The sequence below is a fragment of the Telmatherina bonti genome (assembly GCF_933228915.1).
Source record: "Telmatherina bonti genome assembly, chromosome: 3".
In the NCBI taxonomy this organism is placed as follows: domain Eukaryota; kingdom Metazoa; phylum Chordata; class Actinopteri; order Atheriniformes; family Telmatherinidae; genus Telmatherina; species Telmatherina bonti.
In genome coordinates, this window is record NC_136621.1 from 17,462,641 (window position 1) to 17,476,188 (window position 13,548).

At 42.5% G+C, this 13,548-nt stretch overlaps 1 protein-coding gene across 1 annotated transcript; it reads right to left on the bottom strand.

The window, feature by feature from the left end:
- Positions 1–7,980: 7,980 nt before the first annotated feature.
- Positions 7,981–13,548, bottom strand: nthl1 (nth-like DNA glycosylase 1; the record flags this gene model as incomplete). The annotated part of the gene is made up of 7 exons (XM_079262641.1): positions 7,981–8,003; positions 8,420–8,667; positions 9,069–9,174; positions 11,048–11,207; positions 11,346–11,516; positions 11,592–11,857; positions 13,359–13,548. 7 exons carry the CDS (start codon positions 13,546–13,548, stop codon positions 7,981–7,983), a joined length of 1,164 nt encoding a protein of 387 aa, XP_079118767.1.

Here is a 13,548-nt window from a genome sequence, read left to right on the forward strand (position 1 = left end):
TCCAGCTAGTGAAGCAAAAACAGGTCAAAGCAGCTCGCGGGACTAAACAGTTAGACGTGGTCCAAGATGTTTGCGAAGTCGCTGGATCTTAATCCAACGCGCGTCTTCTCTCTTAAAGGAGGAAAAGATCATCATCATTAAGCATCATTTAGCCAATCCTTTTATCGATCCACAAAACTTTCGAGAAACTACTGGAGAAAATGTCCAAACCCAAGTATTTCATCCATCATTCAAGGAGCAGAGCGCGCAGAATTGCGCACCTTGCGCGTAAAATAGTAGCAAGAAGAAAAAAACACACGGACAGGGTTAAATCCTGTCCATCAGAATAATCCAAGAGATCAGAGATTAGAAAGCTGTTCCACGCGCGTAACACTTAATTCTCTGGCGAGAGTGAGGAGGCGTCCACAGCAGATGCCAGGCTCCCCCCCCCAACCACACACACACACACACACACACACAATGCGCACCTGACCACGCAGCGCAGCCACAGAAAAAAATAGTTACTGTAAACACGCGTGGCGCGATCAACGATTTTGCCCCCCAGAGATTAACTAATGAAACCCGTTCAACAACCACTCAACACTAATGCCGAGATATTCGCTCCCCCCCCCCCCCCCCCCCCCCCCACTCCCCCTCAAAGAGAGGCGGAAACTGGCCCCAAGCGGTGCAGCTGAAACCAGCCAACTGCGACCTGAGAAAGGAAGTCTTCCTGATCCGTCCCCTGGCCTTATCTCAGTTGGAGATCAATAAAAGGACAGTTACGTAAAAGGCTTCATGAAATAAAAGCATCTCTCTGTTTGTGATGTGGCAGCAGGTGCGTGCGCATTTATCTAATCCACTGCAGGGTTTATAGGAGGTGTGTCTGGGAGTCAGAGCAGGAGAGAGAAGACACGCAAAGTGAAAGAGCTTGAATTTTAACTCTATGAATTTATTTGTTTTTTCTACTTAAGAAATATATTTTCAAGTAAAATATACAGGGACGAGCTAAAAACTTAGATACTGACAGTTTACCATCATTCACTGCCAGCAGGTACAGGGGCTGCGGGGTTTTTGAGAGCGATCAAAGCATTTTAATGCATCTATAACGGAAAGGTTAACAAGGAACAGTGCTGCATAGTAAAGTATAAAATTGGGACAGGTGCAGAGAGAGTACAGGTCCCTGCAGTCCGCCCTGGGGCCTTTTACTGCATGTAAGTCCTCTCTCTCCGACCCCCTCTCCTGTCCAGCTACTATTAAAAATAAAGACTACCGTCTAAAAACCTTTTAAAAAAAAAATAAGATGGGGACGTTCAGTTTGATTTTTTTTTAAAAACAGTTCTCAGCCTTAATGTATATTTTAATCACCTGCAGAAAAACTTTGCAATATATTTTAACAGAAATAACTGAGCAATGACTGACAAGCTGCCACAAGCAGCCTTTTCTCTCACAAGACGTTTTTTTATGGGATTCCTTTTCATTGCTTCATTTCAGTTTAGTTTGGACCCATTTTAAACAGTTTTCCCAACGTTTAATAATCTTTGGGACGACATTTTATTTTAGGAGTAACAAAAAGGCAATTCACTGCACACAGCAGTACAAACCGAGGTAAAGTTAGTTTGATGTTTGATATTCAACAGATATTCGGACACCCAGTCTCCCGACCCGAAGCCACCTCGCCGTGGGGTTAAGATGCACGATGCAACGGTCTTCTTAACTTCATACCTTCCATCTATATTTGAACACCCAGTCTCCTCGTAATGAATTGCCGACCCTAAGCTGCTTTGTCGTGGGGTTGTGACAGCAAATTTCACCGCAGCGGTCTTCACCACCGGCGGATAGTTAGGGACCGTCAACAAATTAACCATGGCAGAATTTAAACATAACTATCTCCGCAACCACTGGGGCTATGAATGTCAAAACAATTTTAAACAGTTTACGATTTATCTGTGAGTGCTACACTGCCTTTATTTTCTCCATTTTCATCTAGTCCTATTTTATATGAATTTTTAATCAATTCAAACATCAATAGGTTTTTACTCACGTGACTTACACACCTAAAATCACTGCCTAATTACTAGTCCAGTCCTGCCACACATTGCACAGCCTTTTATTTTCCTCATTTTCATCCTGTGGTATTTTATATGAATTTTTTAAGATTTCAAAGTTCAATAGCTTTTTAGTCATGTGACCTACACACTTCAAACACTGCCTAATGGTTCAGCTAGTCCTGCCACATGTTGCACAGCCTTTATTTTCTCCATTTTCATCTAGTCCTATTTTATATGAATTTAGTAAGATTTCAAAGTTCAATAGCTTTTTAGTCATGTGACCTACACACTTCAAACACTGCCTAATGGTTCAGCTAGTCCTGCCACATGTTGCACAGCCTTTATTTTCTCCATTTTCATCTTGGGTTATTTTATATGAATTTTTTAAGATTTCAAAGTTCAATAGCTTTTTAGTCATGTGACCTACACACTTCAAACACTGCCTAATGGTTCAGCTAGTCCTGCCACATGTTGCACAGCCTTTATTTTCTCCATTTTCATCTAGTCCTATTTTATATGAATTTTTTAAGATTTCAAAGTTCAATAGCTTTTTAGTCATGTGACCTAAACACCTCAAAACACTGCCTAATTGCTCATCCAGTTCTTCCACATGTTGCACAGCCATTACTTTTTCCATTATCATCTTATGTCATTTCATATGAATTTTTATATTGAACAAGAGAATAGCTTTTTATTTTTTAAAAAATTGTTTAAGTTTTTTATTGATGAGCATGTACATGCATTTCTGAACATACAAACCAAAATACAACCGTATGAAAAAACAACAAATTATAAAAAAAAAAAAAAAAACAGCAAACAGCATATGGAACAACAAAAAGAGGAACAAGAACATCACATGCTTTGCAACTCCTTTGGTTTTCTGAGGAAAAAGGATTGATCAACATTTCAGATTTTCATATGGACCATTTCAAGTATATGTGTCAGTTGTGAAAAGTAAAATACAATCTCAAATTTTTCTTTTAAAATAAAATATATTTTTGAGACTTACATGTCATCAGCAACAGAGACAACACCTCCAAATGCCTTTCTTTAACTTTTTGAGGAGTGTTGTGGTCATCCCAAGGCACAGTTGGTGGAACCATCTTTTGCATGAGTCACACTGGATCTATAAGGTAATTGACAAACAATAAGAATAACAAAGTCTTATTCATACACTAACTTGGCCCAGTCCTGATAATCTAATATCATCCAAAATCTTAGCTATTCTCTGATAATGCAGGATTTGCATTGTTCATTGAAGATCAAGGTCAGATTAAACCTTGCAGACAGTTTTACTAATGTGCCAACTGTCGACATATTAAAAAAAATACAAAATACTGTTCATGTCTAGATCAATGCGCATTGCATTATATATACACAACTATTTTAGAAAGAGATGTGGTGATAATCACCTTGTTGTATAAAACAAAATAACAATATATATATATACATATATATATATATATGTATGTATATATATATATATATATATACATATATATATATATATATATATATATATATATATATATATATATATATATATATATATATACATACATATATATATACATATATATATATATATATATATATATATATATATATATATATATATATATATATATATATATATATATACATATAGCAGGTGTGGGCATTCTCATCAGCCCCCAGCTTGGTGCCTGCACGTTGGGGTTTACCCCGGTGGATGAAAGGGTAGTTTCCCTCCGCCTCCGGGTGGGGGGACGGGTCCTGACTGTTGTCTGTGCTTATGCACCGAACAGCAGTTCAGAGTACCCACCCTTTCTGGGGTCCTTGGAGGGAGTGCTGGAGGGTGCTCCTTCTGGGGACTCCATTGTTCTGCTGGGGGACTTCAATGCTCACGTGGGCAATGACCTGGAGACCTGGAGGGGATTGATTGGGAGGCATGGCCCCCCCCCCCTCTGAACCCAAATGGTGTTTTGTTATTGGACTTCTGTGCTCGTCATGGATTGTCTATAACGAACACCATGTTCCAGCATAAGAGTGTCCATATGTACACCTGGCATCAGGATTCCCTGGGCCGCAGTTCAATGATCGACTTTGTAGTCGTATCGTCGGACCTGCGGCCACATGCCTTGGACACTCGGGTGAAGAGGGGGGCGGAGCTGTCAACTGATCACCACCTGGTGGTGAGTTGGCTCAGATGGTGGGGGAGGAAGCCGGTCAGAGCTGGCAGGCCCAAACGTGTTGTGAGGGTCTGCTGGGAACGTCTGGCTGAGTCCCCTGTCAGAGCGAGCTTCAACTCCCACCTTCAGCAGAGCTTCGAACATGTCCCGAGTGAGGCGGGGGACATTGAGTCCGAATGGGCTGTGTTCCGTGCCTCTATTGCTGAGGCGGCCAGCCGGAGCTGTGGCTGCAAGGTCGTTGGTGCCTGTCGTGGCGGTAATCCCAGGACTCGTTGGTGGACACCAGCAGTGAGGGATGCCGTCAAGCTGAAGAAGGAGTCCTATCGGGCTTTCTTGGCCTGTGGGACTCTGGAGGCAGCTGATGGGTACCGACGGGCTAAGCGGCATGCGGCTTCGGCTGTTGCCGAGGCAAAAACTCGGGCATGGGAGGAGTTCGGCGAGGCCATGGAGAAAGACTTCCGGACGGCTTCGAGGAGATTCTGGTCCACCATCCGGCGGCTCAGGGGGGGGAAGCAGTGCTCCATCAATACTGTGTACAGTGGAGGTGGGGAGCTGCTGACCTCAACTCGGGACGTTGTGGGTCGGTGGAGGGAATACTTCGAAGACCTCCTCAATCCTACCAACACGTCTTCCCATGAGGAAGCAGAGCTGGTGGACTCAGGGGTGGACTCTCCTATCTCTGGGGCTGAAGTCGCTGAGGTGGTCAAAAAGCTCCTTGGCGGCAAGGCCCCGGGGGTGGATGAGATCCGCCTGGAGTTCCTTAAGGCTCTGGATGCTGTGGGGCTGTCCTGGCTGACACGCCTCTGCAGCATCGCGTGGACATCGGAGGCAGTACCGCTGGATTGGCAGACTGGGGTGGTGGTCCCCCTTTTTAAGAAGGGGGACCGGAGGGTGTGTTCCAATTACAGGGGAATCACACTCCTCAGCCTCCCTGGTAAGGTCTATTCAGGGGTCCTGGAGAGGAGGGTCCGCCGGATAGTCGAATCCCGGATTGAGGAGGAGCAGTGTGGTTTTCGTCCTGGTCGCGGAACAGTGGACCAGCTCTATACCCTCTCTGGGGTCCTGGAGGGGGCATGGGAGTTTGCCCAACCAGTCTACATGTGCTTTGTGGACCTGGAGAAGGCATTCGACCGTGTCCCCCGGGGGCTCCTGTGGGGGGTACTCCGGGAGTATGGGGTACCGGACCCCCTTGTACGAGCTGTCCGGTCCCTGTACGACAGGTGTCAGAGCTTGGTCCGCATTGCCGGTAGTAAGTCGGATTCGTTTCCGGTGAGGGTTGGACTCCGCCAAGGCTGCCCTTTATCACCGATTCTGTTCATAACTTATATGGACAGAATTTCTAGGCGCAGCCGAGGTGTTGAGGGGATCCGACTTGGTGGCCTCAGGATTGGGTCCCTGCTTTTTGCGGATGACGTGGTCCTGTTGGCTTCATCTGGTCGTGATCTCCAGCTCTCGCTTGAGCGATTCGCGGCCGAGTGTGAAGCGGCTGGGATGAGAATCAGCACCAAAAAATCTGAGACCATGGTCCTCAGCCGGAATAGGGTGGATTGCCCTCTCCGGGTCGGGAGTCAGGTCCTGCCTCAAGTGGAGGAGTTTAAATATCTCGGGGTCTTGTTCACGAGTGAGGGAAGGATGGAGCGTGAGATCGACAGACGGATCGGTGCGGCGTCTGCAGTAATGCGGGCTCTGCGCCGGTCTGTCGTGGTGAAGAAGGAGCTGAGCCAGAAGGCGAAGCTGTCGATTTACCAGTCGATCTACGTTCCTACCCTCACCTATGGTCATGAGCTGTGGGTCGTGACCGAAAGAACGAGATCTCGTATACAGGTGGCTGAAATGAGTTTCCTCCGCAGGGTGGCCGGGCTCTCCCTTAGAGATAGGGTGAGGAGCTCAGTCATCCGGGAGGGGCTCAGAGTAGAGCCGCTGCTCCTTCGCATCGAGAGGAACCAGTTGAGGTGGCTCGGGCATCTGGTCAGGATGCCTCCTGGACGCCTCCCTGGTGAGGTGTTCCAGGCACGTCCCTCTGGGAGGAGATCCCGGGGAAGACCCAGGACACGCTGGAGGGATTATATCTCTCGGCTGGCCTGGGAACGCCTCGGGATCCCCCCTGCAGAGTTGGCAAATGTGGCTGGGGAGAGGGAAGTCTGGGCTTCCCTGCTTAGGCTGCTGCCCCCACGACCCGACCCTGGATAAGCGGCAGAAGATGGATGGATGGATGGACATGCAACATGTGGCAGGACTAGCTGAACCATTAGGCAGTGTTTGAAGTGTGTAGGTCACATGACTAAAAAGCTATTGAACTTTGAAATCTTACTAAATTCATATAAAATAGGACTAGATGAAAATGGAGAAAATAAAGGCTGTGCAACATGTGGCAGGACTAGCTGAACCATTAGGCAGTGTTTGAAGTGTGTAGGTCACATGACTAAAAAGCTATTGAACTTTGAAATCTTAAAAAATTCATATAAAATAACCCGAGGTGAAAATGGAGAAAATAAAAGGCTGTGCAACATGTGGCAGGACTAGCTGAACCATTAGGCAGTGTTTGAAGTGTGTAGGTCACATGACTAAAAAGCTATTGAACTTTGAAATCTTAAAAAATTAATATAAAATAGGACTAGATGAAAATGGAGAAAATAAAAGCTGTGCAACATGTAGCAGGAATAGCTGCTCCATTAGACATTGCTTGAAGTGTGTAGGTCACATGACTAAAAAGCTATTGAACTTTGAATTCTTAAAAAATTCATATAAAATCCCACAAGATGAAAATGAGGAAAATAAAAGGCTGTGCAATGTGTGGCAGGACTGGACTAGTAATTAGGCAGTGATTTTAGGTGTGTAAGTCACGTGAGTAAAAACCTATTGATGTTTGAATTGATTAAAAATTCATATAAAATAGGACTAGATGAAAATGGAGAAAATAAAGGCAGTGTAGCACTCACAGATAAATCGTAAACTGTTTAAAATTGTTTTGACATTCATAGCCCCAGTGGTTGCGGAGATAGTTATGTTTAAATTCTGCCATGGTTAATTTGTTGACGGTCCCTAACTATCCGCCGGTGGTGAAGACCGCTGCGGTGAAATTTGCTGTCACAACCCCACGACAAAGCAGCTTAGGGTCGGCAATTCATTACGAGGAGACTGGGTGTTCAAATATAGATGGAAGGTATGAAGTTAAGAAGACCGTTGCATCGTGCATCTTAACCCCACGACGAGGTGGCTTCGGGTCGGGAGACTGGGTGTCCGAATATCTGTTGAATATCAAACATCAAACTAACTTTACCTCGGTGCAGTACCGGTGGCTTCTTTTAATGAGGAGTCAAGAATTGAACTTGCTAGTTTTTTGGTGCTCCTGACAGTCAATGGTTTTGTTCTCCGCAAGGACCATGAAGCTAGAGTTGGCTTGTGTGGGCTATATGCGTGTATGTACATATGTATGTAGGTGGGTATGTATGTGTATATACTTGTATGCATTTATCTCTTTCTCTTGTTTTCTCGGTTTTCTGTTCTCTTTCTGTCCCTCTTCTGTCCTCTCTGGTCTGTTCCAGCAGTATAAACTCTGTAATATGAACAATTATCCAAAACAAATAGAAAAATAAAATAAGAATCCAGAAATACAAGGGGATCATTATATCTGTAAGGCTCCCCTTGGCAAAATAAATTTGCTCAGCAGAACACAGCATCCAGAACATCAGTCTGCTTGCTTAAATGCTGGACAAGACAATATTAAAAAAAAAAAAAAAAGGAGTCAAGAAGACAGTCTTCAGTTAGTGTTTCTCTGTTGGTTAGGATATGATATACTTCAGGGCTAAAAGAAAAAAAAAAGTGCTTATACTTTACAAAAGTGCTTATACTCTACAGTTTGCACAAAATGACACCAATACAAAAAACAACCAGAAAACAGGAAAAATCCTGTGAATAAAATATAAACTATAAATTGAAGCATTCATTTTTTATTGGTTATAAAAATAAAATAGAATGAAAAGTACAAAAATATTTCATATAGTGTGAAATGTTGACGTGTTGATGTTAGTGTCAAAACAATTACAAACATAAGTCACACAGATTCTCAGTATAATACAGTATGTTCAGTAAATGCATGTGTGTGTGTGTGTGTGTGTGTGTGTAAACACACATAACAGCTTAAACAATACCTTCTGATGAAAAAGAATCATCATTTAACCTACTTTTTTATCTTCCTTTTTGGTCTAGTTGGAGAAATACATGTGAGCTCCTTGCTCGCCATCTCGTCTTTCACTGCGGTTTCCGGCTGAGGTTCAGTTTTTATTTTAAAGGTGGACTTTTGATTCGATGTGTGTGATGGTTCAGCTTTAGGCTTCTTGGCAGGAGAGTTCTTGTGTGCCGATGGACAGCTGTACTGGTTCAGACACACAGAGCAAAGGGGGTTTACAGGAAGACAAACCTGCTGTCCAAAGCCCACAAGCAGCCAGTTGATTTCACTCCACAGCTCCCTGCAACAGAGGAACTTTAAGATAACTTCAGGTTCTACATACGAATCACTGCATTTGTGGTCATTTGAAAGGAGTGAAACAAGCTGTAAAACAAATGTGACGTATTTTCTTATTACTAATTCTGGATTGCCTAAGACAAATAATCTGACTCATTACCCCTAAAAAAAACTTAAATCAACAAAGAAAAGGTAAAAAAGTGAAAGTGAGAGTCTACATCCGACTGACTTTTATTGCATGGAGAGAGCTACGAGAAGAGACAGGATGCAAGCAAATGCTGAATTAGCCTTTGTTAGGGGGTGTCAAAAAGTGAAAATCTGCCTAAGTTCAGTCGTGGGGTTGAACAAATTCAGGGTTTCTATGAAAGATTTTAGTACGATACAGGACATTACTGTGTAAGTCACCTGGGTAACCACTCCTCCAGGGCCTTGCGTGTTTCCTCGGGGTTTTTGCTTAGCTTCTTGAGCCAACCCAGTCTGTTAGAAATACGATGCACGTGCGTGTCCACACCTAGGATGGATGAAAACAGCATAAATCAACACATGCACTACACTGTCTCTTAAAAAGCCAGACAGATGTCCTGCAGCAGATCCTGCCTTCATGAAGGCCAACATGCTCAGGCTTTTGTTTTTGGATGGAGAAGGTGATGGAGAGGCAAGCTAGGTTTTGACGAAGGGGATCCAAACCGAGTCTGCTGAATCAGTCTCTTAAAGCCAAATCTACAGAAAAGAGTACTCAAACTGTCGAGAAACAACTCATATCAAATCATTAAATGCAAATGGAGCATTTTAAATGTGACCCTGCCCTCTGGGACGTGTCTACAGAGCCCCCAGCCTTCTCCTACAGATGAGCACCAATTAGTGCACAATGACCGGGCTTCTGTAACCAAGTCTTGTTGGCGAACATCCATGTGAGAAGTACAACTTCTGTCACCATATTGTGAGAAATATTACATTAAAAGACACAAATGGACCTCTGACACACCACATCCTTCTCTTCATTCAGGAACTGTAATACTACTTAATGTGGGGAACTTTAAACGCAGACTGACGGACAGCGTGTCTGCCCGTGTTTATGCCATCAGGACTTTAAATGACAAGCATCCCACGGCTAAACATTACTGACAGGCTGGTCCAAAACATTTCAGATCACGGTCATTGAAATGGTCTCTGCTACGCTGAGGGGTAGTGACCGTCTCAAAGCGTCTTCTACAACGGGAAGGATTTTTCATCAAGGCTGTGAGACATCCGCTAGCCTCAATGAGAAAACTTATCATCCTTCTTTTTTATAATTCGCCTTTTTTGTGTGTGTTTTAAGTTTTCCCTGTCATTTAGGTCACCAACTTGTTCATGTGCTCATGATGTTACTTCCTGATATTACTGATAAAGGTTTCACCTGTGCACTCATGACTGATTTGTCACCATGATGAAGGCAGTGTGCTGACATGCATAGGTGCTTTTTATAAGCATTATCTACTTTTAATGAAGGCATTTTACAATTTTTAACCTCAAGAATGGTGTGGTCACCTTTTTCTTTCTTTGTCCATCATTTTTACACACATACACACACACACACATATATATCTATACATATCAATCGATCGACAGCGATATCTGTGGGTCATCGGTACAGTTATTTGCAGTGTCACACTGGCATTTTGGTTTATTTAGCTGTGACCTGTAAACTAGTCAACAGGTTACAGCTACACAACATGGATTTTTACCCCCCTTTTTTATTTCATTTGAACAGAAACATATATGAGTCTTGAAAGTTAAAAAAAAAAATTATGGGGCTTTTTTTTTTTTTTGACAAAGTAGGTAGTGTGAAAAGGAGAGATCCCCAGCAACAAGCCGTAACATTTCAGTCTCTTTGACTTTTCTAAAAGGATGATTTTCTTGCCATCGCAGCCACCCAGTTACTGACGTCATGGCATGAGATTGTTTTTGTCATTTCTTGTTATGACAAAAAGTAAATGAATGTATATCCTCTCCTTTGGGAAATAAACAGATCATCGGGAAACATTTTGGATTTTGCAAAGAGGACAATAAGTCAAGTGATAAGTCGCATGCTATGTATAGGGAAGGTGTTACAAAATAAAATAATATAAATCAGGAAAAAGCAAATCAGCTTGTGGTATCATCAGATATCGATTTAGACTCTTGATTCTAATCAGATCTAAATAGTTTTTTGTTAGAATTTGTGACAACAGCGAGCATCGAATTGTTGTCCACTGAACCGATGTAGTACATCGCTGTTTTTATTTGCATTTAGAATATAAATGTAAGGAATGGAAAAGAAATGGGAATGGTTTAAAAAAAGGGGGAAATAATCTCTAAAGAACAGAAAATATATAACTTTGTATGATTCTGATGCAAGATCCCACCGATTCCAGACACTTGGTCCCAGGCGATGTCCATAGCCAGGTGAGCCATTTTAGGACCAACGCCCGGAAGGCGGACCAGCCCCTCCACGGTGTTCGGGATGTCTCCCCCATACTCTTTCTGCAGCATGGCTGATGTCAGCTTCACATATTTCACCTTATTCTAAACAGGAGTGGGTGGATGAAAGACGGACGGCAGGTGAATAATTTGGGGAAAAGAGAAGAGAACAAGATTCAGTTTCCTTTTTATTTAAAGTAAAACAGAAGAAACTTCAAAAGCCGGGACGATCGAAGGTGTTACCCTCCAGAAGCCGACAGGATAGATGAGCTTTCCAAGCGTTTCGTCATCAGTGGCGAGTATATTTTCCACAGTGCATCCGTGTGCTCGGAGTTTCTGCATAGCTGTTGCTGTCACCTGGTCCTTTGTCTGACTGGACAGCATGAGAGACACCAACACCTGGAAACGTCTCACCTGTGAGAAGAACAGAGGGAGTTTTGGCTCTATAAGCTACACTGACTGTAATGAGAAAACACAGCTCACACCTACATGTGCAGGAGCTTCTGTGTCGTGGCACTTTTCTGCTCCCATGTTATCAACGGGTGCATCGCGACTACTTCTCATCTCACGAATGAATCCTAACTGTTTCTTCCACTCAGGGGGTTCCCAATTCTCCGTCTTCATCGGTGAAACACCATCATCTCTGTCATATTCCACCGTTAGCTGTCTCCTCCTACGTCCATGTGGATTCTTCACTGGTGCTGGCTCTGTTTTTACTTGCGCTGGGAGTTGGTGAATGTGTTCAAGGCGAATACCTGAATGAGAGGAAAAACTTTAAGTCTGCAATAAAAATAAAGAACATGAAAAAAAAAAAAAAAAAAAGATAACACATCAGCAACGACTTTGCTGAGTTAACAGCCATAACCCAAATTATTTCTATCCTGTAATGTCATGATGTTCCAGTTTAGGCAGGTGATGCTGTGACTAAAAATGATTTAAAGCACCTTAATATATAAACTTTCTCATAAATATTTGTGCACAAGAAACCAAATCCACATTTATAAATTTGTGTTTATGAAAAAAAAAAAGGAAAAACTTTAACTGTGCTTTGATAGATCTTATACGAGGTTTTAGTCAGTCTTATCCTCCAAATTTTCATGCACAATTACCTTTTGCCCTATTTTCTCCTTTCAAAGAGGTGCAAAATTCCTTTACATATAGCAAAAATTATTGATGCATAATTTAAAGGCTAATTTGAATTTGAAGTAGCAAAAAAAAAAAAAAAACCAGAAAAAACAAAACAAAACGAAAAACAACCCAGTTATTCATAAGGTAGGAAATATTATGTCTTGTGTATTTCTCAGTCCCATCCTGTAGACCAGGGGTGGGAAACTTCAGTCCTTGAGGGTCGCAGCCCTGCAAGTGTTGGGAGTTTCGCAGCACGACAAACTCATATCAGACTTGATAAACAGACTTGTGTAGAGCTTGATATCAAACTTAGCACAAGTCTGCTACTTACTCACTAATTTGAGACAGCTGCGTTGCAGCAGGGAAACTCCTAAAACTTGCAGGACTATGGCTGACGAAGTTGCCCACCCCAGCTGTAGAAAATGTATATACATATAAAAATGAATATAGATTTGTAAATATTCTAGATGCCAAAATATAATTCCTCGAAGTTTCCCCCTGAGATAAACAAAGTATATCTATCTCCATCTAAAAGAAAGTAGGCCTACTTTACACTACTTTCATATCTTCTAAAGTAAATCAGTAAATCACAAGAAACCAAAATATAAGGAAACTTAAAACACAGTAACAACAAACCGCTGCATCCTTTATTTCACAGCACGTCGATTTGTATTGTTGCTCTGAATCACAAGAGAGAGAAATATGTTGACGAGGTACATGATCAAAACAATCCCAAATAAAGTAATATCCAGTATTGATTAATAGTGTTGCAGATCTTGGAGCCATGGACACATTAACACGTTATAGGCATAAACTGTATGGTTATAGGACACTCAATGAAATACCTTGAAATCAGAAATGTTAACTTAAAATTGTCATTCTGGTATGTACCAAGACATCCATTCTGTTGTTACATTAACAAACAAACAAACAAATTTCATATTAAAGAAAACAAAGTGATCAAAAATAGTCACTTGCCCCATAAAGGGTTAAAGGTGAAAAGAAAACATGTAAATGTAGGCAGAGTAAACAAAACAAGGCAATCAGAGGTATCTCTTTTGCCTTTACGCGCACATAAATGTATAAGCGTGAATACCCACGGAGGTGCGTGGTCTAACCTGAACATACCGGTTAATAAGGGGGCCGAGGAGGGTCCAAGCTCATTTATTCTCGCTTCTTCAGCCTCCACCTTCACCGTGTCATACTTCCGTCTGCTCGTAAGCTTGGATCTGAGAGAGTCCGCAGGTGAGCTGCCTGCAGATTGGCTTCCTCTCCTGGCGAGAACAGAACTGCTTTGCATGAAGTACGGAGAGCTCAT